The 23,740-nt window shown below is 43.4% G+C and overlaps 1 protein-coding gene across 2 annotated transcripts in view; it reads left to right on the forward strand.

Annotated features, from left to right (window-relative positions):
• The window catches only part of STARD13 (StAR related lipid transfer domain containing 13), a 298,193-nt gene that overhangs the window by 49,147 nt on the left and 225,306 nt on the right, over positions 1-23,740 (forward strand). Inside the window, exon 1 of one of the 2 annotated variants that reach the window (XM_075337334.1) lies at positions 12,916-13,152. The exons of the other annotated variant lie outside the window; for it this stretch is intronic. Within the exon in view, the coding sequence (XP_075193449.1) occupies positions 12,990-13,152 (163 nt within the window). The 5' untranslated portion in view covers positions 12,916-12,989. Of the gene's footprint in view, positions 1-12,915; positions 13,153-23,740 lie in introns of those variants that run through there. 2 annotated transcript variants of the gene reach the window in all.

Consider the following 23,740-nt stretch of genomic DNA (forward strand, 5'->3'; position numbering starts at 1 on the left):
TTTATATTATTGTATTTATGAGTTTTCTAGCAACAACTGGGATACAGCTTTAGTACTTCTACTTATCTGATAATTAAGGCATTATAGTCCATCCGAAAACACTGCTATGGCCACTTAATGAATTTTGCGCTCCTTCTGAGTCTTCTGAGTGATGTGCACCTATATGCGCCCTGCCAGAAATACTACTCCAGTCAACGACTGGAGTAGCATTTCTAGAGTACAAAACGCTTGACACTTTTCATGACTTGGACAAGTGGGCATGGCCATGACCTCTCCAGCTCTTTTTCCTCCCCAGCGCTGCCCATTTTGGTGGAGCTGATACAAAGTGGAGTGACGACGTCAAAAGTCGCATATATTTTTCTCAATTCCGCGTTGTGCAAAAAATCAGCTCCAAAATGTGTTATAAACAGTGTTTATTTTTTAAAGAGGAAACTTTTTTTAAATTTGGGACAGTTGTCCCGGCGAGTCCCTGTTTCTCCTCTTACAATATTACAAAAGAGAGGAGAGGTAGAGAGCTCCAGAATAGCGCAGTGCAATACATGTGCAGTGTACGATTCAATATTGTCGCATGCAGAGTGCGGGAGCTGAGAAAAGTTTTTAAATAACTGCGTGTCACGAGGTATTATGGGGATAGCGTGAAACCGAGGTCCCTAATCTGACCCTCAAACTAGGGAGCCCTGTGCTATCCCAATTCTCAGACATACCCCTTATGGTGGGGATGTCTGAGTCTCCTTCCTGGCCCGGCTCCTGACCAGCCCTGATCTTATTCCTCCTCTGCCTCATCCAAGGGGGGCCGGGACAGGAGTGTGATTTAACCCACAGAAATAGACAGACAGTGGAAACCAAAACTCTGTCATGCAGCACACACACACAGAGGTATTAACAATAAGACATTAGGAGGAAAACAAGAGCAGGCTCCCCTATACCCATGTAGGCTTGGATCAGTTAAGTGTGAATGAGTTGTTAAAGACAACTTGTCACCAGAAGTTTCCCTTTAAGCAGCAGCTTACCACCAGGAGTAAGCTTTTATATACAGCATTCTAGAATACTATATATAAGTGCCCAGACCGATCTGTGTACCATAAAAAAAGATCTGTATTATACTCACCTGCGGGGCGGTCGGGTACAATAGGCGTCGCTGGTCTCGGATCTAGAGCCTTCTCTATCCTTTGCTGTCACCGTCCTCCTTCCCAGCTCTATGTGGATAACGCATGCCAAGTCATCCACACAGAGGCCTCCATTGCGTTCCTGTGCATGCACACTTCTCTTTGCCCAGCTGAGGGCAGATCATAGTACGGGTGGTCTTTGACCTTTCCCCGCTACTGCGCATTACAGTACTTGCACTGCCTCAGCAGCCGGGCAAATCAAAGTGCGCATGCGCAGGAGCGCAATGGAGGCCTCTGTGTGGATGACAAAGAACCACATGGAGCTGGGAAGGAGGACGGCGATGAAAGGAAGAGAGGAGATGCCAAACCCGAGACCAGCGAGGCCCATTTGACCCTACGCCCCCTAGGTGAGTATAATAAAATCTCTTTGTTTACATTTTATGGAGCGGCCTGGCCTCTTATATACAATATTCTAGAATCCTGTATATAAGAGCTCACTGGTGGTGGCCGCAGCTTACAGGGGAAAAGTCACAGGTGACAGGTTCCTTTAATAGGGAGAAGAGAAATACTGTACATTGACTGAATTTTTGGCAGCTGCTTATCTTCCAAGGGATCAAAGTTTCAGGCATGTTGAAATCTAACATTACTTTTGAAGGACTTGCTGTATCAAGCCAATGATAACAATGGTTGATTCCTGATTCCTGATTAAAGGGATTGTCCAGTTTAGAAAACCCATATATTATACATCCTGTTAATGAATTCTGTGTTAATAGAGGATCAGGATCCCTATCTCTTGGCCAGAGTTGGCACTGGTTACAATGAGCGCCTCTCACTCTGGAGGATCTGACCTCTCCAGCATTACAAAAACAAAACATTTATTTTAGTGGGAACTGTGTAATACTCAGAATACTCAGTGTCAAATGTGGAGGCGATTCTGGGAAATTGAACACTAAGCTTTAGTTTATGAAGAAACCGGACATTATTGCTGAGGATTCCAGTAGCGAGGCACTGTGATCAGTTTATCAAGTAGGGAGTGTCCAAAACCGAGAACGCTTTTACCCCTCCCAAAATAGGGACGTACCTGTATGTCCTGTTTCGGGTGCGCGCGTGTGCAGCAGGCTTTTGAAGCTGACCCTGCACCATAGAGGGTAGGGGCCAGCGCTAACCCCTGGGCTTCATAGGAAAATGTTAATTTTACTGTAAAACTAAAGTATCTCAATATATAGTAAGAGCAATCAGACAGTTCCAGGTTCATGGCCATAAGTAGGACTATAAAGATTTGCAAAAGATAGAAGAAAAAAATCAATCTCCCTTTTCCCAACCCAAAATTAAAGATATTTTTTTAAAAGGCACATTAGGTATGGCTGAGTCTGTCCAATCCCAATCTATCAGTAGGATTAATCCTTTCGAGGTCTTGTGTGCACACTGCTTTTTTGCTGCATTTTTGCTGCTTTTTTAATGCAGTTTGTGGTCCTAAACTGCATGTATGACTGTCAAGCTGCCAGCAGGGGGAGCTGGAGTCCTGCAGGGAAAGAAACTACACGGAGCTGAATGAGCAAGGAGGGGAACTCCCAGTGTGTGCTGATGTAGTGTCTGCCAGCATCAGCCGGACAGCTGAAGCTGTGGGGCATGCAGGGTATGGTCAGACGGGTGCGAGTCATACACAGTACGGGCAGCAGGAAGACCGGAGGAACTAGCAGAGGAGGAGTCGAGATCAGGCCAAGGTCGGTACCAGAGGAAACAACCGAGTGGGGAGGTAGGAGAGGGGGGAACAACCGGGGCTATTGTGGGAAGGAAGGAGGTGGGACAGAGGAATGGCAGAACGACTAGGGGACAGAACACAGACAGAGGCTTAGGGCACAGAGAAGGAACGGATCAGGATCACACTTACAGGGACCAGCACTCACAGGCAGAGCAGCGCTAAGCTTATAGCCGGTGCTGTTTCACCAGAGATGACAGTATTTAAAGTATCCCAGCTCCGGAAGTGAGGCCCGGGAGAAGGCTCCACCCCCTAGCCATGTGGACAGGGAGGGGAAACCGTGACGATGACCTTCCCTAGCAAAGTCTATGAGAAAACCAAAAGGCTGTGCGCATGTTGCTTCTTTTTTGCCTGCAGTTTTGGTTGCAGAAAAAAAACCCAGCATGTCCCTTCTTTTCTAAATTTTCCCTGCGTTTTGCCATTGGCAATGTTAAAAAAACGCAGGGGCAGAAACGCAGGCAAAAACACGTTTTTCTGCCAGATGTGTGTTTTCCGATCAGAGGGTGCATTTTTCGTGAAACAAAACTGCAGTGTGCACAAATACGCTAAGCCATCTGTATGGGCAGGCAGGTCATAGGAAGCTAAATAAGATTATACCTTGATATCTACAATCCAATGTCTTATTCCAAAGAGATCTACTTTTTCTTGTATCTAAAGGAGCTGTTTCAGGCTATTTGCTTGAGTATCTGCCTCCAGAGAATATTTTTAAAAAGAAGGAGGAGTTACTGCTATGATGTGTGATGGCCGCTCTCTGCTTTCACTGGAGAGATGTGTGTGATTATAACTGATACATGTGCAGGCTCCTCTCAGCTTCAGCCTCCATCTCACAGGCAGTTCTGCAATATTGTTATAAGAGCTGCAGCTGCTGACATGTTTGTAAGGAGACAAAGTTCAGTTCTACTGTTCTGTGTTAGTTACATGTCACACTGGAAGCACCGTTTTTATTAAAAATATTCTGTGGCGGCAGATTCTCATGCAGATCAGTGTTTGGCCCATAGCCTGGAGCAGCTCATTTACCTATAAAAAAAATGTGGACTTCTCTGAAATAAGAGACCGAATCGTAGATTCTCATTCCCGTACATGCCCATATAGTCAGCTTACTATTGTCATGCTGGTGACTAGGATGTGACTGGATAGGGATTCCTAAGCTGGCCCTCAGACTAGGTAGCACCCTGTGTAAGTAAAACCCCAGCATTAAAAAAAAGAGAGTTTTATGATATGCAAAATAAATTTATTGATTAACAGCAAGAGGTGAACCCTGACAGATGCAACACCAACATTTCGGCGTGCGCCTTTCTCAAGGGTGTTGCTTAATGTGGAAGTACAAGAGAACGCGGGTCACATTGGACAACCGTGGCTGAGACAAGGCAGGTGCTTCACACTTTGCAGTACAAGAAATCAAGGTATAGGTGAGAGGATTATTCAGAAACATGGTGGAGAGAAGGAGAACGCCTGTAGGAGATGCCCAGGGAGACTTGCAGCAGCAATGTGGCATCTCCTACAGGCGTTCTCCTTCTCTCCACCATCTTTCTGAATTATCCTCTCACCTATACCTTGATTTCTTGTACTGCAAAATGCGAAGCACCTGCCTTGTCCAATGTGACCCGCGTTCCCTTGTACTTCCACATTAATCAACAACCTTGAGAAAGGCGCACGCCGAAACGTTGGTGTTGCATCTGTCAGAGTTCACCTTTTGCAGTTAATCAATAAATTTATTTTGCATATCAAAAAACGTTTTTGTTTTGAGTGCTGGGGTTTTACTTATACTAGTAGTACCCTTGTTTACCCTTCAGCACCTCCCCATAGCAGTGAGCCAGAACTAACCTTTATTATAGGTAGCACCCTGAGCTGACCCTCAACCCAGAGGTACACTCGATGGTAGTGATGTCTGAGCCACCAGTGTGTCCCTATCTCCTGTCCAAGGCCCTGATGTAACAGCCTCCACACCCACCACCCAGCGGTCGGGCTGGGACAATAGTCACAAACCTCCACCGACAAACCACTAGAAGGAATGGAAGGCCTCCCATATGATGAGAGGTTGAAAAAGTTAGACCCTGTCACTAATCTCCAAGGGACAACTATGTATCACATACTTGCAGCCACGTGACCGCCATTCTTGGTTCGGACAATGATGAATCCACGTAGCACACATTGCATATGATGTTAGGATTTGTAAGTCTGCAGTCACATAGTATGATACATAGAGTGACTGCAGACTTATGCAATAGGCTCGACAACCCCTATTGTTAGGCTGAGGCATTTTACTATTTAATACCGATTTTTGTCATATCACCTATTCATTGTAGCTATTTGCTATTGCCACACTATAACGTATGCCATTTTTATCTTATTTGTAAGCTTTATCTTTACATAACACTCATATGAGTGATACATCAGTCGGTCATTTCATTTTATACACACATATATATATATATATATATATATATATATATATATATATATATATATATATATTGCTTTACACATAATTCCATTTAGAAGCACTTGATTGTCATTTATACCTATTATTGTCCTAATGCAATATTTGTTACATCCTGTATCTTCTTTGGTAGAACTCTTAGACTTTAGCACCCATAACTCGACATTATGCTTTTATCATGTAATTTGTATTTATGTTTATAAAGTTATAATTTTAGTACATATGATGTTATACGGTATTTGTAGGTTTTGTGTTTTTTCGCTGTTTATCACAGTATTTTTGCTTACTGTTGTTCCCATTGGCCTACTGGCTTGCTACCAACATTCGTAGCCTAAAAATAGTACGTGAGAACGGTGCGTAGCAAGTATATAGAAGATATATATATATATATATATATATATATATATATATATATATATATATGCAACAGTATTAAAGGGGCTGTCCACTGCTAGGACAACCTCTTCTCATTCCTCAAGTTTGGCCCCATTAAAGTAAAAGAGCCTATACTCCCCTCCGGTGGTAGCGTGGCACTAGAGTGCCATTGCAATCCACCGTTAAGGTTCGTTTTAAAGACAATTGGTCCCAAAACAACAAGCAAAGTGTTACGGGGGGACTGGCAGATTAGGATAAGGTAGTGTATTCGGGGTCCACCATGCTCCCAGATGGAAAAGGAGCTGCTGGCAACCCAAAGGTTAGGCATAGAATACAGAGCTGATGACTCAGAGATAACCCAGGAGACCTGGGAACCGGTCACGTGTGTAGGGACACTTCAAACCGGACGACAACCCAGTTAGCGTTTCGGTGGAGTGGGTGCTACTCCGACCACGTGTGTAGGGAACACGTCAGGCCGGATGGTAACCAGTTAGCGTTGACCGAGAAGACCTCTGCAACAGCGCCCTGTCGGCTATGTGTGTAAGACACGTCAAGCCGAGCGGTCCTCCAATTAACATTTCTGGTGACCACTCGACTGGCCACGTGTGTGAAGAACACGTCAGACCAGGTAGTCACACCAGTAGCATTTGACTGGGAAGCCGAGGAGGGAAATAGGGTTCACACACCCAATCCAGGAACACCCTGTTAACTCCACAGGGGTTCTGGAATACGCTGCCCGTGCGTGTAGAGGGCACAACCAGACAGGTGGCACAGCAGGTACGCTGTCCGTGTGCGTAGAGGGCACTCTCGGACAGGTGACACAGCAGGTATGCTGTCCGTGTGTGTAGAGGACACAACCGGACAAGTATCGCAGCAGCTGCAGTCCAGTTAATGCCACTAGACTGCTATAGCACAACTGGAACTGCAGCAAAGAAGCACGGCGCCTGACCCTGATGTGCTGAGCCACGAATCTTGGCATCACAGGCACCGTTCGCCTAGCCCTACCTACCGCTTCCAACAAAGCTTATGCCACCATGAACTCTAAGTGAAGACTGCGCACCTCCATGTTGTCTCCAGCCCCTTTTATAACTTGGGTCCACCCCAAACCCAGGGTGGACTACAATGGTACCTCCTAGAGCCAATAGCAGAGTGCCATGTCATCAGTGACATCACCAGCAGCCTTCCGGTACCGCCACATCACTGATGACCTTATGGCAGCCATGCCTCACCTCACCAGTCATCGTCTGACGACCAATGGTAAGGTGCTAGGTCATAGGGGCAGGCCTCCGTGAGCCAGTCCGGAGTGGCCACGTCATCAGGACACTTGATGCCCTCTTCCCTATCAGGGCCTGCCACCTCACAGACATGCCCAGTGAGGTCCTTACCGGACCTAGCCTCTGATGCACTAAGTGCCTGAGCATGCTCAGTAGTCTGAACAACAGTCTCAGAAATCAGACTATCTGCCTAAGTATGCTCAGTAGGCACAACACAGGACTTAGACACGGCACAATGTCCAAGTACCTGTGCAAAGAGGCATTTCGCACTAAGTGTAGGAGCATGCTCAGTAGCCTGAACCGAGGACTTGGCCTCAGAAATGGCACTATCAAGCTGAGCATGCTCACTAGACGAAACACTAGACTTAGGCTCTGGCTGGGGTAAATCGGCGCACGCATGCGCACTAGCTGTCTCTCCACACTTAGACGTGGAGGAAGAAGCAGCCAGCTGGACGACCCGAGGCACGGCCAAAAACAGCAGCCGGCGCCTGTGCGCAACAGGAACCGCAGCAGGCCGCCTGCGGCTATGGCGGCGCCGATTCATAACACAAAGTAAGGAACCCTTTGTCACCATTAGATTACTTCTTTTCTTGTTATTTAAAGGGGTTGTGTGGCGGGGAGATCTCTTTCTTGCTCTTAGTCTCTGTCCTGTTTCTCCAACATAGAGACCTCCAATAGGACATATAGTGCACAGGATTAAGAACACCACATTGGAGGAGGAACATGTGAATGTCCCAGGAATCTTATAGTCCTTCTGTGTGTCAAAAGTAAGAACAAGAAAACCTCTAATTGGACACTTCCTCCTGGCTACAACACCATTTTGGACCAGTATATTGACTCATTTAGATATTCGGTACAGTCCACGAAATTGGACAAAAAAGCAAAATAAACATCTAATATCAGTGTGTAGGAGAGAAGGGCAATTCACAGCCTGAAGAAAAACAAGGAGATCACTATTAAGCCAGCAGATAAAGGGGTCGCCATAGTTCTCCTGAATACAACGGACTACATTAAAGAAGCAAACAAGCAACTGACAGATATACAGTACTACACCAGACTGGATGATGACCCAACCCCAAAATATATCAGGGAGTTGAAAAGAGTCATCAGATGCGTGGTGACAGATTCCAAAAACTTTCTGGACCTAATACCTGAGAATCCAAGGATGGGAATTTTCTATATGCTTCCCAAGATTCATAAGCCAGGTAACCCAGGGAGGCCGATCATCTCAGAGGTGGGAACGCTCACTGAAAAAATCTCTGGGTGGGTAGAAAATGTCCTTAAGCCACTGGTAAGGAAGACAGCCAGCTATATACAGGACACCACTGACCTTTTAAAAAAACTATCTACAATAAGTCCCCTACCCGAGAGTACCATCTTAGCCACCATGGATGTGGAATCCTTATACTCTAACATCCTACATGAAGATATACTATCTGCCTGCCAAATGTTTCTTGAAGCTAATGGGATCTCTTCTGAGTCTGTATTAAGACTCACTAGATTCATACTCACACACAACTTTTTCTCTTTTGGCGAGGAGCTATATCTACAACGCACAGGAACTGCTGTGGGAAGCAAAATGGCACCACAGTATGCCAACCTTTTCATGGCTAAACTGGAAAATGATTTTTTAGCATCCTGCTCCTTCAAACCTTTGGCTTATTTTCGTTACATTGATGACATCTTAATAATCTGGACCGAGGCTGAGCAAGAGCTTCTAAAATTCCATGAAAAATTCAATGCATTTCATCATATCATAAACGTGACATTGGACCACTCAAAAACAGAAATCAACTTCTTGGATACCACCATAAAAATTCTAAATAGCTCAATCCAGACATCAGTGTATTGGAGGCCTATTGACTGTCGCACCTATCTGAGATGGGACAGCTTCCACCCAAAACACATCAAAAAGTTCATTGTCTACAGCCAAGCCCTCAGATATAATCGTATATGTTCCAGCCCAGCAGACAGGGATGAACACTTAACCCATCTTAAAAATACATTTTTAGACCAAGGCTAAATGATCAGATCATTAGAGCCACAAGGACCCCTAGAAGTGAACTGCTTCAATGCAAACAAAAAAAGGAAAATAGTCGAGTACCTCTGGTGGTGACCTACAACACACAGCTTGAGGTACTGAGAAAGACGGCCAAGAAACTTCACCACATTCTACACAAGGATAACCGGTTAAAAACAATATTTAAAGATCCTCCATTGCTATGCTACAGACAACCTCCTAATTTAAGGAGCATCATGATCCGAAGCTCAATGCCCTCAGACACACCAAGAGGAACTGATCCCTGCAATATAAAGAGCTGCAAAACCTGTGCTCATGTAGAGACCAAAGACCGAATACAGATCCCTAACACACAGAAGGACTATAAGATTCCTGGGACATTCACATGTTCCTCCTCCAATGTGGTGTACTTAATCTTGTGCACTATATGTCCTATTTGGGGGCCTCTATGTTGGAGAAACAGGACAGAGACTAAGAGCAAGAATGAAATCTCGCCGCCACACAATTACAGACAAAAAAACCCATTTACCTGTGGCCAAACATTTCTGTACTTCAGGACACAACATAAACCACATGAAAGTTTTCATATTAAAAGGCAACTTCAGATCACAGAGCCATCGAAGTGTCTGGGAATACAAATTCATTACAATATTTAACTCTGTTCACAGAGGACTCAAACTGTCAGGAAGATTTATGACTCACTACAAAATCTGAGGAGTCTGTTGCAGAGACTGAGGTCACGAGATCTCTGATCCTACATGGATATTGGGACAATAAAACTCTCACCACTAATCAAAGCTAATTAAGGATTCACTGTCTAAGCTCATTGTTTATTTTTTTAAATGTCCTTTTATTATGCCATCCCTCTGCTCTGTTTGTGTATATATTTGTGTTTCTTCAGATATTTTGTCATACTTTACCTGATGAAGATACCTGAGATGTCTCGAAAGCTTGCTTTCTAACATCATCTTATTTTATTTTAGTTAGCCATTAGAAGGTATCACAACTACAAAATTTTAATTTTGTTTCTCTCACTGAGAGCAATCAATCATTTTTCAACTGGCTAACACTGTACCAAAATCTTTTTCTTTTAACAAAGTCTTTTGAAGAAGCACCAAGAAATGGTCAATGTAGAAAATAGTACTCGGTGGTCAGCCAAGGAAACTTAGTAGAGCAAATGAAACATGCTTACTTCCCTTCTAAATCAGATGTCCAGCAGTGCCATCAACTCAGAGCTGTCAGCAACCAACACCCATCTACCGTTCAGAGAAATCTAGCCAGAAGTGGTCTTCATGGAAGAATTGTGGCCAAGGAGCCTTACCTTCGACAATGAAACATGGTAGAAAAACTCAACTATGGATGAACACATAGGAACTGGAGTGCAGAAGTATGGCAGCAGGTGCTCCAGGCAGATTAGTCAAAATTTGAAATATTTCTCTGCAACAGAAGGAAGTTTGTTTGCTGAAGAGCCGTACAATAATGTGTGTCCTCAGGCAACGGTGAAGGCTGCTTGATAGTTTGGGGCTGCATTTCAGCAAATGGAGTTTGTCATTAATTGTGTACTCAATGAAAAATACAGTCAAATCAGTCAAATACTTATCCATAAATGCAATACCATTAAGGAATTATTCTGCAGCAGGACAATGGCCCCAAAACATTCAACCAATGTCATTGAACATCTATCTTCAGTGTAAGGAAAGAGCAAGGAGTCCTAAAAGTAATTATATGACTGCATAGAGCCCTGATCTCAACATCAAGTCTGTCTAAAATTATATGAAGAGACAAAAGGATTTGCACAAGTCAACATTCATAGAAGATCTGTGGTTGGTTCTCCAAAATGTTTGGTACAAGCTCCCTGCTAATTTCGTTCAAAACAGATGCATCTCAATAAATTAGAATATCATCAAAAAGTTTATTTAAGTAATTCAATACAAAAAAGAAACATATGTTATATAGAGTCATTACAGAGTGATCAATTTCAAGTGTTTATTTCTATTAATGTTGATAATTATGGCTTACAGCCAATGAATACCCTAAAATCATTATCTCAGAAAATTAGAATAATTACCACAAAACATCTGCAAAGGCTTCCTAAGCATTTAAAATAGTCCCTTATTCTGGTTCAGTAGGCTACACAATCATGGGGAAGACTGCTGACTTGACATTGACAAATGTCCTGAAGGCAGTCATTAACACACTCCACAAGGAGGGTAAGCCACAAAAGGTCATTGCTAAAGAAGCTGACTGTTCACAGAGTGCTGTATTCAAGCATATGAATGGAAAGTTGAGTGGAAGGAAAAAATGTGGTAGGAAAAGGTGCACAAGTAACTGGGATAATCGCAGCCTTGATAGGATTGTTAAGAAAAGGCCATTCAAAAATTTGGGGGAGATTCACAAGGAGTGGACTGCTGCTGGAGTCAGTGCTTCAAGAGCCACCATACACAGACAGGTACAGGACATGGGCTACAACTGTCGCATTCCTTGTGTCAAGCCACTCATGACCAATAGACAATGCCAGAAGCATCTTACCTGGGCAAAGGAGAAAAAGAATTGGACTGTTGCTCAGTCGTCCAAGGTGTTGTTATCAGATGAAAGTAAATTTTGCATTTCATTTGGAAATCTCGGTCCCAGAGTCTTGAAGAAAGAGTGGAGAGGCCACAATCCAAGCTGCTTGAGGTCTAGTGTGAAGTTTCCACAATCAGTGATGGTTTAGAGAGCCATGTCATCTGCTGGTGTTGATCCACTGTGTTTTATCAAGACCAAAGTCAGCGCAGCCGTCTACCAGAAAATGTTGGAGCACTTAATTCTTCCCTCTGCCGACAAGCTTTTTGGAGATGGAAATTTCATTTTGCAGCAGGACTTGGCACCTGTCAACACTGCCTAATGTACCAATACCTTTTTTAATAACCACAGTATCACTCTGCTTGATTGGCCAGCAAACTCACCTGACCTAAACCCCATAGAGAATCTATGGGGTATTGTCAAGAGAAATATGAGAGACACCAGACCCAACAATGCAGACGAGCTGAAGGCTGCTATCAAAGCAACCTGGGCTTCCATAACACCTCAGCAGTGCCACAGGCTGATCGCCTCCATGCCACGCCGCATTGATGTAGTAATTCATGCAAAAGGAGCCCCGACCAAGTATTGAGGCATTTACTGTACAGACTTTTCAGTAGGTGCCAACATTTCTGAGTTTAAAATCATTTTTTCAGTTGGTCTTATATAATATTCTAATTTTCTGAGATAATGACTTTTGGGTTTTCATTTGCTGTAAGCCATAGTCATCTACATTAACAGAAATAAACACTTGAAATAGATCCCTCTGTGTGTAATGGCTCTATATAATATAGGAGTTCCCTTTATGTATTGAATTACTGAAATAAATTAACTTTTTGATGATATTCTAATTTATTGAGATGCACCTGTATCTCTAAATATTTGGTATATTATAGGAAAAATCAGGATGTCCATGACCGGAATATATCTGGGCAGTTTATAGAGGACATATTTATGTTTGCGTGTAATATGCATATTTCCTGGAAGCCGGCCTTGTTCTTTGTGGAATGTAACAACTTCATATCTTTAGTTTTCCAGCACTGCCCGATAGAGAATAGAAATACAAATTTGATACTTCCAGGAAGGGGAACGCTATTCAGAGGGGATTCTTCCATGACTACGAATAGTCGTAGAAGAATTACACTTGTAGCCGCCACACAAATGCTCACTGCTTCGTCAGCCTTGAGGTATGTCATTAGAATTAGTGCATTTGTGAAGATTAAACATGCCTGAGAGGACTTCAGCCCTGTGTACTTTTACATCACTAGCCGCCTCTGATTGGTCAATGGGAGCCACGTGACCTCCTTGGAATCCTGAATTATAGCTACTGGCACTCCTCATGTACTTGACGACTTTCCCTTTCTAGCTACTTTGCATGATCAGGAATTGGGGATCTAAGTAAAAAAATAAGAGAAAAAAGACTGAAGGAATAAGATACTATTTGTATTGGTGAGCCATGATGGGGGCACAGGATTCCCCAGCACCCGGCTGTAAGCATCTGAGCTCTGTGTCACCTGAAAGTCAGGAGTACTATGCGTGCTTTGAGAAAAGGAGGAGGTCTCCCTATAGGATGAGCAGGCTCCTAGCAAGACAGCAGCTCCTGGCCAAAATTCAGCAAGGTGAGTTGTATGATGGCGCCATCCTCTCCGCTTCATTGGCAAATATTTGTTTATTATAATACCCTTTTCATCACCTCCTTATTATTACGTCTACACCGTACGTTTCCAGTGTGTCATCCAGCTACGCGCCTTTATTACAATTATTGAAAAGTACGCTTATGAATTATGATGTCTTCATTAGAAGCCTCAGGAAAGATCGACAGGAAAAACAAGTCATATTCGGTAATGGGTTGTTTGGTTTATTTTTTTAAATAATGTTTATCTTTAAATACATATTTTAGATTATTCTTGTATTCTATTTGTGTGTGTGTGTGTATATATATATATATATATATATATACATATATATTATTTTTTATTATTATTCCTAATTATCTATTTTTAGTTGTTTACTGTATCTGCTGCTTTCTGTAAATATGTTTAGATTTTTAGTATGGAAAATGTGCAAAGAGAAAAATAAATTGCATATTAGGGGAAAAATTCCCTTATGAATCATTAATCGCATCTCCCATAGTATAAACGAAGTATATATTATATATACTTGTGTGTGTATATACATACATACAGTGTGTGTGTGTGTGTGTGTATATATATATATATATATATATATATATATATACATGTTTGTAAGATTTTAGATATAGATATACTGTGTGTGTGTGTATATATATATATATCTATATGTATATGTATATATATATATATATATATATATATATATATATATAATATACAGTATATACACACTTACAATATGTATATATACATATATACACAATATATAATATGTAGCGTGTATAGGTGTGTAACGGGGTGCCAGGGGCGCCTCTGGGCTTGTAGTCGTGGCCCCTTCTGTCAGGCTTACCCCTGGCTCCGCCGTCACTATCGGGACGGGAGATGTCTTGGTGGGGCAGAGTGTGGTGGTGCAGATGTCGTCCGACGTATAAACACTCTCCAGGCATGGTTCGATGCAAATAAAAGACATTCTTTATTTCACAACTCTTTCCAAAAACCGGCAGTTACAGATGACTTCACGTTCTTTTCTTAGCTGGGGAAAGCCTGCCCTGACGTCTCCTCCAGTGGGGATGTGCCCGGCTACTCTACTTCACCTGGCTCCCACTTATGGCTACCCACAGCCCGGACCCACACCGGGACTGCTTCGCACTATGAGGTTCCGCCCGCTCCTTTTCTCTCCGGCTTCCCTGTTCTTCCAGCTCCCTTCTTTCTTTCTTTCTTTCTGCCCACTCAGCTCCACACTCTGCCCCTGGCTGTTTCTTCTCTCCCGTCCCGGACACAACTCACTTCAACACACACACACTTCTCTCTCTAAGCTGCCGGCTCCTCCTCTCTCCTGCCCTGTTTCTATGGGGACAGCCGTCCCACCCGGGCTCTAGGGGAAAACCCACTGCACAGTAAAAACATGTTTATTAATAACATCAACAGTAACTACCCCAGAGTGAGGTATCTTCAGGGGGAAACTGCACCTCCTTGTAAGGGGTCTGCCCACCCCTTACATTCCTCCCCTCTTTAAGCCTAAGCCTCCCGGCAAGGCACAAATCTAAAATCACATTTTAAAACTAAACAAAGTCATTTTAATGAAACTGCGAACATGTTCACCTGAGGGCACCCGCAAGGGCACACCAGTCCAGCGCCCGGAGGTCCTCCTGGAAGCTCCCGGTCTTAGTCGTGCCCGGAGGCCGTCGGCAGGCACTCCCGGTCTTAGTGGAGTTTCTGCCCGGAGGCTTTTGCAGCGCTCCCGGTCTTAGACGTTAGCTGGCAGGAACACAACTCGGCAAAAATCTTCTTAACGACGCGGAGGGAGCCCCTGGCTCAGTCCAGCATCAGGCTCTCTTCCGGGCTCAGCAACTTGAACGGTTACAAACAACACACCTTCTTCCGGCTCAAAACAACGCCGGTGTTGAACAAAAACAGGCCCACCATCTTCCGGTCTTGAAAAGTCACTCCGGATGATATGCACGTTGCCATTCGGCTCGTTGGGCCTGCACGTACTCCGACAGGGACTGTCCGGGCAACCGGCGCAGCCTCCGGAAGGGCTCGTAGTTGGCGGGTTGCTCCAACGTCTTGGATGGGAGAGTTCAGCTAGCACCGGTCTTTGCTGCGACCGCCGCCGGTATTGGCATTCCTCCCACTCGATTTCCTGTTGCCACTGTGCGGCCTCTTGTGTAGTGGGCCGCTCCGGTCCTCCTGGCACAGCCGGTAGGTTAAGGGTGGGTCCTTCCGCAGCCGCAGTCTGCTTCGGGCGTCCTCTGCCCAGGCTAGTCGCTACTAAAGCGGCTACCGCAACTTGCTGTCTTCCTGGAGTCTCCATCTTGCTCGGAGTCAGCGTTTCTGGTAATGGCGTCGGGGTCAGTGGAGATGCTGGAGGAAGTGGAGGCGGGCTTACTTTTCCCGCTCTTGGGTATACTCCACCCCCAGTCTCACACATCAGGTCGACCCCTACGCGGCGGTTCTTCTTTTTCTCTGGAACACCGCCCACTTCACATATCTTCCTTCGTGCCCTGGGACCGGCACCTCCCCTCTTTGGGCGGAGTACTCCGAACTTCTTTTTCGGCACCGGCCAGCCCCAGGCTCTTCTTTTGGTGCCAATTCTGCGCGCGCTTTCTGTGTCTTCACAGACAACGGCCATCTTGCCGCCATCTTGTGCCCGGTCCAACGCCTTAGGCACTTCTTCCTCTTCCCACCATGGGATCGGGACTCTTTTCCAATAATCTGGATCCAGTGTCCTCGGCATCACTTGATCTCCTTCTTCTTGGAGCGGGACCCCTTGCATATGATCCGGATCCTGCCGACTACGCCACATGTAACGGGGTGCCAGGGGCGCCTCTGGGCTTGTAGTCGTGGCCCCTTCTGTCAGGCTTACCCCTGGCTCCGCCGTCACTATCGGGACGGGAGATGTCTTGGTGGGGCAGAGTGTGGTGGTGCAGATGTCGTCCGACGTATAAACACTCTCCAGGCATGGTTCGATGCAAATAAAAGACATTCTTTATTTCACAACTCTTTCCAAAAACCGGCAGTTACAGATGACTTCACGTTCTTTTCTTAGCTGGGGAAAGCCTGCCCTGACGTCTCCTCCAGTGGGGATGTGCCCGGCTACTCTACTTCACCTGGCTCCCACTTATGGCTACCCACAGCCCGGACCCACACCGGGACTGCTTCGCACTATGAGGTTCCGCCCGCTCCTTTTCTCTCCGGCTTCCCTGTTCTTCCAGCTCCCTTCTTTCTTTCTTTCTTTCTGCCCACTCAGCTCCACACTCTGCCCCTGGCTGTTTCTTCTCTCCCGTCCCGGACACAACTCACTTCAACACACACACACTTCTCTCTCTAAGCTGCCGGCTCCTCCTCTCTCCTGCCCTGTTTCTATGGGGACAGCCGTCCCACCCGGGCTCTAGGGGAAAACCCACTGCACAGTAAAAACATGTTTATTAATAACATCAACAGTAACTACCCCAGAGTGAGGTATCTTCAGGGGGAAACTGCACCTCCTTGTAAGGGGTCTGCCCACCCCTTACAGGTGTATATATATATATTATATATGTGTGTGTGTGTATATATATACCTATATGTAATATATATATAGAAGATTTGGAATGCTCGTCCTTTATTCAAGTTTTTATACTGTGGATGCCTTGCTCGGACATGTGTGCAGTGCACCTTAGATTGTGTGTCATCTGGAACACTTGTTTCTGTGTGTGTGTGTATGTATGTATATATATATATATATATATATATATATATATATATATATATGCACACATTGGACCCACCAGGCCTTTTGCATTGTAGTGGGTGTAGAGCCTCAGGGCAGTCAGTGATGTTCGTGTTTGTGTTGCTATTTTTGTTGTGCTTTGACCAGACTCTTCTTTTAATTATAGAGTGTCTTTAGCTTGTTTGAGATATTACTAAGCTGTCAGTGTTTTTTGTGCGTGTCTGGTCATTGTCTATTAGTAGAATTATTCTTCTCACAGTTAGGCAGGGTGAATGGTATCCAGGTATGTGTTGCCTGTACTGTATCACAGAAACCTGTCAGCACATACAAAGATATTCAACACAAAAGCTCCTAGAAACAGATTTTTCTTTTCATTTGGGGTCATCTATGGAAGTTTTGAAAAACTATTAATAATTTTGGTTTGTCTTTTGTTGAGGACCTCTGGTCACACTGCGGTGTAGTTTCTATGTATAGCGGAAGCCTTAAAGCTGTGACAGATCTACTGTATAAGACATCTAAATATGTCTGTCAAGATTATGACAAGCTGCAGGGCATTATGGGGCGGCCGCATACAGGGGTGAACATATCATTGGTGCAACCTGTGCAGCCGCACAGGGGACTGAGAGGTAAGGGGGATACATCCACCTCCAGAGCAGGTTTAAAGGGAACCTGCCATCACTTTTTTTAGCTATAAGCTGCGGCCACCACCACAGGGCACTTATATACAGCATTCTAACATGCTGTATATAAGAGTCCAGGCCACTGTGACTACATAAAAATCACTTTATAATACTTAACTAACGGTTGCGCTGTGGTGGAATTGGGTCATGGAGGCGTCTCCGTTGTCCGGTGCCGGCGCCGCCTCTTTCGGCCATCTTCGTCCTCCTTCTTCTGAAGCCGCGGTGCATGACGCGTCTGACGTCATCCACACTTGCCGGCATTCAGGTCCTGAGCAGGCGCACTTTGATCTGCCCTGAGCAGGGCAGATCAACGTATTGTAGTCTGCATGCGCAGGACTCGCAAGTGTGAATGACGTAGATGCGTCATGCACACAGGCTTCAGAAGAAGGAGGACGAAGATGGCCGAAAGAGGCGGCGCCGGCACCGGACAACGGAGACGCCTCCGTGACCCAATTCCACCGCAGAGCGACCGTTAGGTAAGTATTATAAAGTGTTTTTTATGTAGTCACAGCGGCCTGGGCTCTTATATACAGCATGTTAGAATGCTGTATATACGAGCCCGGTGGTGGTGGCCGCAGCTTATAGCCAAAAAAAGTGATGACAGGTTCCCTTTAATGGAGCATTATTGGACTACAAAGGGCCCATATACTATTCTTGCACATGGGCCCCCTTCAATGTGTGTCCATCGGTGTCCATGCAGCTACACAAAATGACATTAACCCGCTCTCTTATGCTTCAGCAGTATGGCGAATGAAGATTGGCAAGTTTGTTTTGTGAATCATGAATTGAATCTCAAAATGTTTGAAGCCTTGAATTTCAGGAAATTTGACTTGAACTCGATCCTCCATGGATCAATTTCCTCATCTTTACCAGAGTACCCCTTTTTTGCATGAAGATACAGTTAGGTCCAGAAATATTTGGACAGTGACACAAGTTTTGTTATTTTATCTGTTTACAAAAACATGTTCAGAAATACAATTATATATATAATATGGGCTGAACGTGCACACTCCCAGCTGCAATATGAGAGTTTTCACATCCAAATCGGAGAAAGGGTTTAGGAATCATAGCTCTGTAATGCATAGCCTCCTCTTTTTCAAGGGACCAAAAGTAATTGGACAAGGGACTCTAAGGGCTGCAATTAACTCTGAAGGCGTCTCCCTCGTTAACCTGTAATCAATGAAGTAGTTAAAAGGTCTGGGGTTGATTACAGGTGTGTGGTTTTGCATTTGGAAGCTGTTGCTGTGACCAGACAACATGCGGTTTAAGGAACTCTCAATTGAGGTGAAGCAGAACATCCTGAGGCTGAAAAAAAAGAAAAAATCCATCAGAGAGATAGCAGACATGCTTGGAGTAGCAAAATCAACAGTCGGGTACATTCTGAGAAAAAAGGAATTGACTGGTGAGCTTGGGAACTCAAAAAGGCCTGGGCGTCCACGGATGACAACAGTGGTGGATGATCGCCGCATACTTTCTTTGGTGAAGAAGAACCCGTTCACAACATCAACTGAAGTCCAGAACACTATCAGTGAAGTAGGTGTATCTGTCTCTAAGTCAACAGTAAAGAGAAGACTCCATGAAAGTAAATACAAAGGGTTCACATCTAGATGCAAACCATTCATCAATTCCAAAAATAGACAGGACAGAGTTAAATTTGCTGAAAAACATCTCATGAAGCCAGCTCAGTTCTGGAAAAGTATTCTATGGACAGATGAGACCAAGATCAACCTGTACCAGAATGATGGGAAGAAAAAAGTTTGGAGAAGAAAGGGAACAGCACATGATCCAAGGCACACCACATCCTCTGTAAAACATGGTGGAGGCAACGTGATGGCATGGGCATGCATGGCTTTCAATGGCACTGGGTCACTTGTGTTTATTGATGACATAACAGCAGACAAGAGTAGCCGGATGAATTCTGAAGTGTACCGGGATATACTTTCAGCCCAGATTCAGCCAAATGCCGCAAAGTTGATCGGACGGCGCTTCATAGTACAGATGGACAATGACCCCAAGCATACAGCCAAAGCTACCCAGGAGTTCATGAGTGCAAAAAAGTGGAACATTCTGCAATGGCCAAGTCAATCACCAGATCTTAACCCAATTAAGCATGCATTTCACTTGCTCAAATCCAGACTTAAGACGGAAAGACCCACAAACAAGCAAGACCTGAAGGCTGCGGCTGTAAAGGCCTGGCAAAGCATTAAGAAGGAGGAAACCCAGCGTTTGGTGATGTCCATGGGTTCCAGACTTAAGGCAGTGATTGCCTCCAAAGGATTTGCAACAAAATATTGAAAATAAAAATATTTTGTTTGGGTTTGGTTTATTTGTCCAATTACTTTTGACCTCCTAAAATGTGGAGTGTTTGTAAAGAAATGTGTACAATTCCTACAATTTCTATCAGATATTTTTGTTCAAACCTTCAAATTAAACGTTACAATCTGCACTTGAATTCTGTTGTAGAGGTTTCATTTCAAATCCAATGTGGTGGCATGCAGAGCCCAACTCGCGAAAATTGTGTCACTGTCCAAATATTTCTGGACCTAACTGTATAACTCTAAAAATCTTGAATAAGTGTATTAATTAGAAAACTATTACCCCTATAATATGTAGTATTTTGCAAATCTTTTAGGCAGGTTTGGAAAAAATACTGTGAAGTAAGAATCCCTTCAAAAATAGAAGTGTTACTAACTTATTTTTATAAATTAACAAAATGCAAATGTAGTGAATAAAAGAGAAATCTAAATCAATATTGTTGTGACCACCCTTTTCCCTTAAAAACAGCATCAGTTCTTCTAGGTACAGTTTTTGATGGAAATCGGCAGGGAGGTTGATTCCAACATCTTGGAGAACTGACCTCTGATCTTCTATGGATGTTACTTGTGCAAATCCTTCTATTACTTCACAGACTGAATGATATTACATCACTTCCAGGACTACTTGCTCTTGTTCACTTTGAAGACAGTTCTTAAAAGTAACCTGTCACGTTAAAAACGTTATTAACCTGCAAATATTGGGTTGACCTGTAGGCTAATAGCGTTATCAACCTACCCGGCGCCCATACTTTGAACCCCACTGCTGGGAGATAATGAACTTGAAGCATGTTTTCAGTCAGTGCAGGGGGCACAGTTACATAGGACAGTGACTGAACCCGGTCCTGGCGCCAGCCCAATGACTCAAACCCAAACACTGCCGGGAGGAATAAAGTTCTTCTCTTCCCAACAGTGGGGTTCAAAGCACAGGCACTTGGCAACACTTCACAATACTATTAACCAGTAGATTAACCCCATAACTGCAGGTTAATAGTGTTCCTTTACATGACAGGTTCTTTTTAATGATATTGGCTGTATGTTTGGGGTCATTGTCCGGCTGTGGAATAAATTTGGACCCAATCAGATGCCTCCCTGATGGGGTTTCATGATGAATAAGTATCTTCCTGTAATTCTCAGTCTTGAGGACACCATTAATCCTAACCAAATCCTCAGGTCTATCTGCTATAATATGCCCCAAATCTGCAAGGAGCCTCCACCATGCTTCACTGTTGTGTACAGACATTCATTATTGTACTGTTCTCAAGCCATTTGGCGAACAAACTGCTTTCTGTTACAGGCAAATATTTCACATTTTGACTCATCAGTTCAGAGCACCTGCTGTCATTTTTCTGCACCGCAATTCCTATGTTTTCATGCATAGTTAATAGGGATGAGCAAACCCGAGGTTCGGTTTTCAAACCAAACAACGACTTAAAAAAAACAGAGTTTGGGTTTGGAGTTCGACTGCATTACATGCAAACTTCACTCACGAGAGCATCGCTGTGCTCGGGGTCGCTCAGTGATCAGCCCTGTGCGCACTGGGGGTAACATCAGCGTGATCACGTGTAGTGTGCAACAACAAAAAAAAATGTTGAAAAAGCCTGTCCACCCTCCACCAGAAGTGATCTGCTTGTGGCTGGCTGTATGTGGGCAGAGACTCAAACTGTCAATCAGTGATTTCGAACCTGGCTCGGGAATTTTTGGACCTGTGGAGCGGTTTGATTGCTGCCAGCGAACCGAACCTCCAAAGGTTTGCTCATCTCTAATAGTTAAGTCCCTTAGCCTTGTTTTCATGTCAAAGGAATGTCTAAACACACATAATTCTTCAACAAAGACAACTTCTCGCCAGACTTCTCCGAACAGAAGATGAGTGTAGCTGGGTCCCACAGGTTGCCGTCAGTTCTGAGCTCATGGCATTGATGGACATCTTCAGATTTCAAAGGGAAGTAACCTTGATGTGTTTGTCTGTGATTACATCAAGAAGCAGAAAGGATTGATCAAACCTCATATACAGAAGACCTGTGGTTACTTCTCCAAGATATTTGGACTTCCTTCCAAACCTTTGTGCAAATGTACCTAGAAGAAGTGATTTTTTTTTATGCTGTTGATTTTGATTTCTCTTTTGTACATTCACTTTGCATTTTGTTAGTTGATAAAAATAAACTGTTACCGTTTCTATTTTTTAAAACATTCTTACTTTGGAGAGTTTTTTCTGCACATTCCTAGAACTTTAGCATCATACTGTATATAGATGTAAAATGTCTTTTTCCTGGTGCAGCTTTCTCCTGTGTCCCTGCTGCGTCATGTACTTTGTACAATCTGAGAAAGAGGAAGTAATAATTGCTCTCGGAGTATTTATGATATTTGTCTCCTTTCACCCTGTTTAACCGTTGACCCGAAAAATTAAGTGAAATATACTAATGAGACTAGAATTGTATATTAATTCATAACACCCTGTATTCAATTTAAAGAGGATCTTTAACCAAATTTTTTTTGTTGAACACACAATGTAATAGTAGCTGCATAGCAGAATAAAAAGCTTTTTTTTTCTTTCTTATTTTCACATCTCTTTTGCGGAGATATTAGCAATCAAAGTATTTGGCATCTAATGAGTTAACCTTAGGCCCAAAATTGTGTTATTAGATAATTTTCACTGAGGCATGTACTTCTTCTCCATGTATGAGTTGCTATCTGATAACACTCACTTGGTTCTTGGTTTAACAAAAGTTAACTCATTAGGTACCAAATATTTTGATTGCTAATACTTTGGAGAGAAGAAATTAAAAAATAACAAAAATATTTTATTCCACATTGCAGCCATATTGTTGTGTTCAGTTCAACATGAAAAGTTTTGGGAAAGGTCCTCTAGTTAGGATTGAATATAATGAAAACCTAAAAAAAAGCCCAAAGCATAAAGAAAGTGGCTCTACTCAAAGTAATAGAAACCTATATTAGAATGAGTATAATAAGCCAAGGGAAACATGTAAAAAGGGAAAAAAAATCTTTATTTAAACATACATTGTTAAAAAAAATTTAAAAAAGAAGAGGTCACTAGCAGAAAGGTCCAAGGTTGTCAGAACAGAATAAATGTAATCAATTCAATATTGCAGATGTAATACATAATTATTTCACAATATCCAGGCACATAAAAAATGAGAGGAGTCAGACAGCAAAGTCCAGAATAACAATCCACATATGGTGCATATAGTAGAGTTCAATTCATTGCTATAGCATCTACATTGTGCATATAGATAAAGGATACCATTAATCCTAAAAAAGAAAAAAGTTTAAATGCCACTGAAAAGATGCACATATATAAGGGTAAATATTCAATTATTGTAGAAGGAACAGGACTAAAGCTGCCCAAAAAATAGGGGGACACAAAAGTTGGCCAAAAAAGAACTTCAAAGAAAGGACAGTTGAAATAAGTTCAGAGGGTGAATGTTGGATGGGAGAAAATCCAACATAAAACATAAATGGCTCCCAAGCCTACAAACTATAGTTTCCACAAAGGGAATTTTTGGTCCGAACAGGGACACCAACATGGTGTATAGTGGTAAATAATAAGCCCAGCAACAAAACGGGCAAGGGAACAATCTTATATATTATCTTTCTTATATTGGAACAATAAACATTATACTACTGAGAGATATAAACCCAAGATAGAGTTAAGGCCACGTCACACTAAGCAACATCGCTAGCAACATCGCTGCTAAGGAACAACTTTTGTGACGTTGCTAGCGATGTTGCTGTGTGTGACATCCAGCAACAACCTGGCCCCTGCTGTGAGGTCGTTGGTTGTTGCTGAATGTCCTGGGCCATTTTTCAGTTGTTGCTCTCCCGCTGTGAAGCGCACATCGCTGTGTGTG

The sequence above is a fragment of the Anomaloglossus baeobatrachus genome, chromosome 2 (genome assembly GCF_048569485.1).
Source record: "Anomaloglossus baeobatrachus isolate aAnoBae1 chromosome 2, aAnoBae1.hap1, whole genome shotgun sequence".
NCBI lineage: Eukaryota > Metazoa > Chordata > Amphibia > Anura > Aromobatidae > Anomaloglossus > Anomaloglossus baeobatrachus.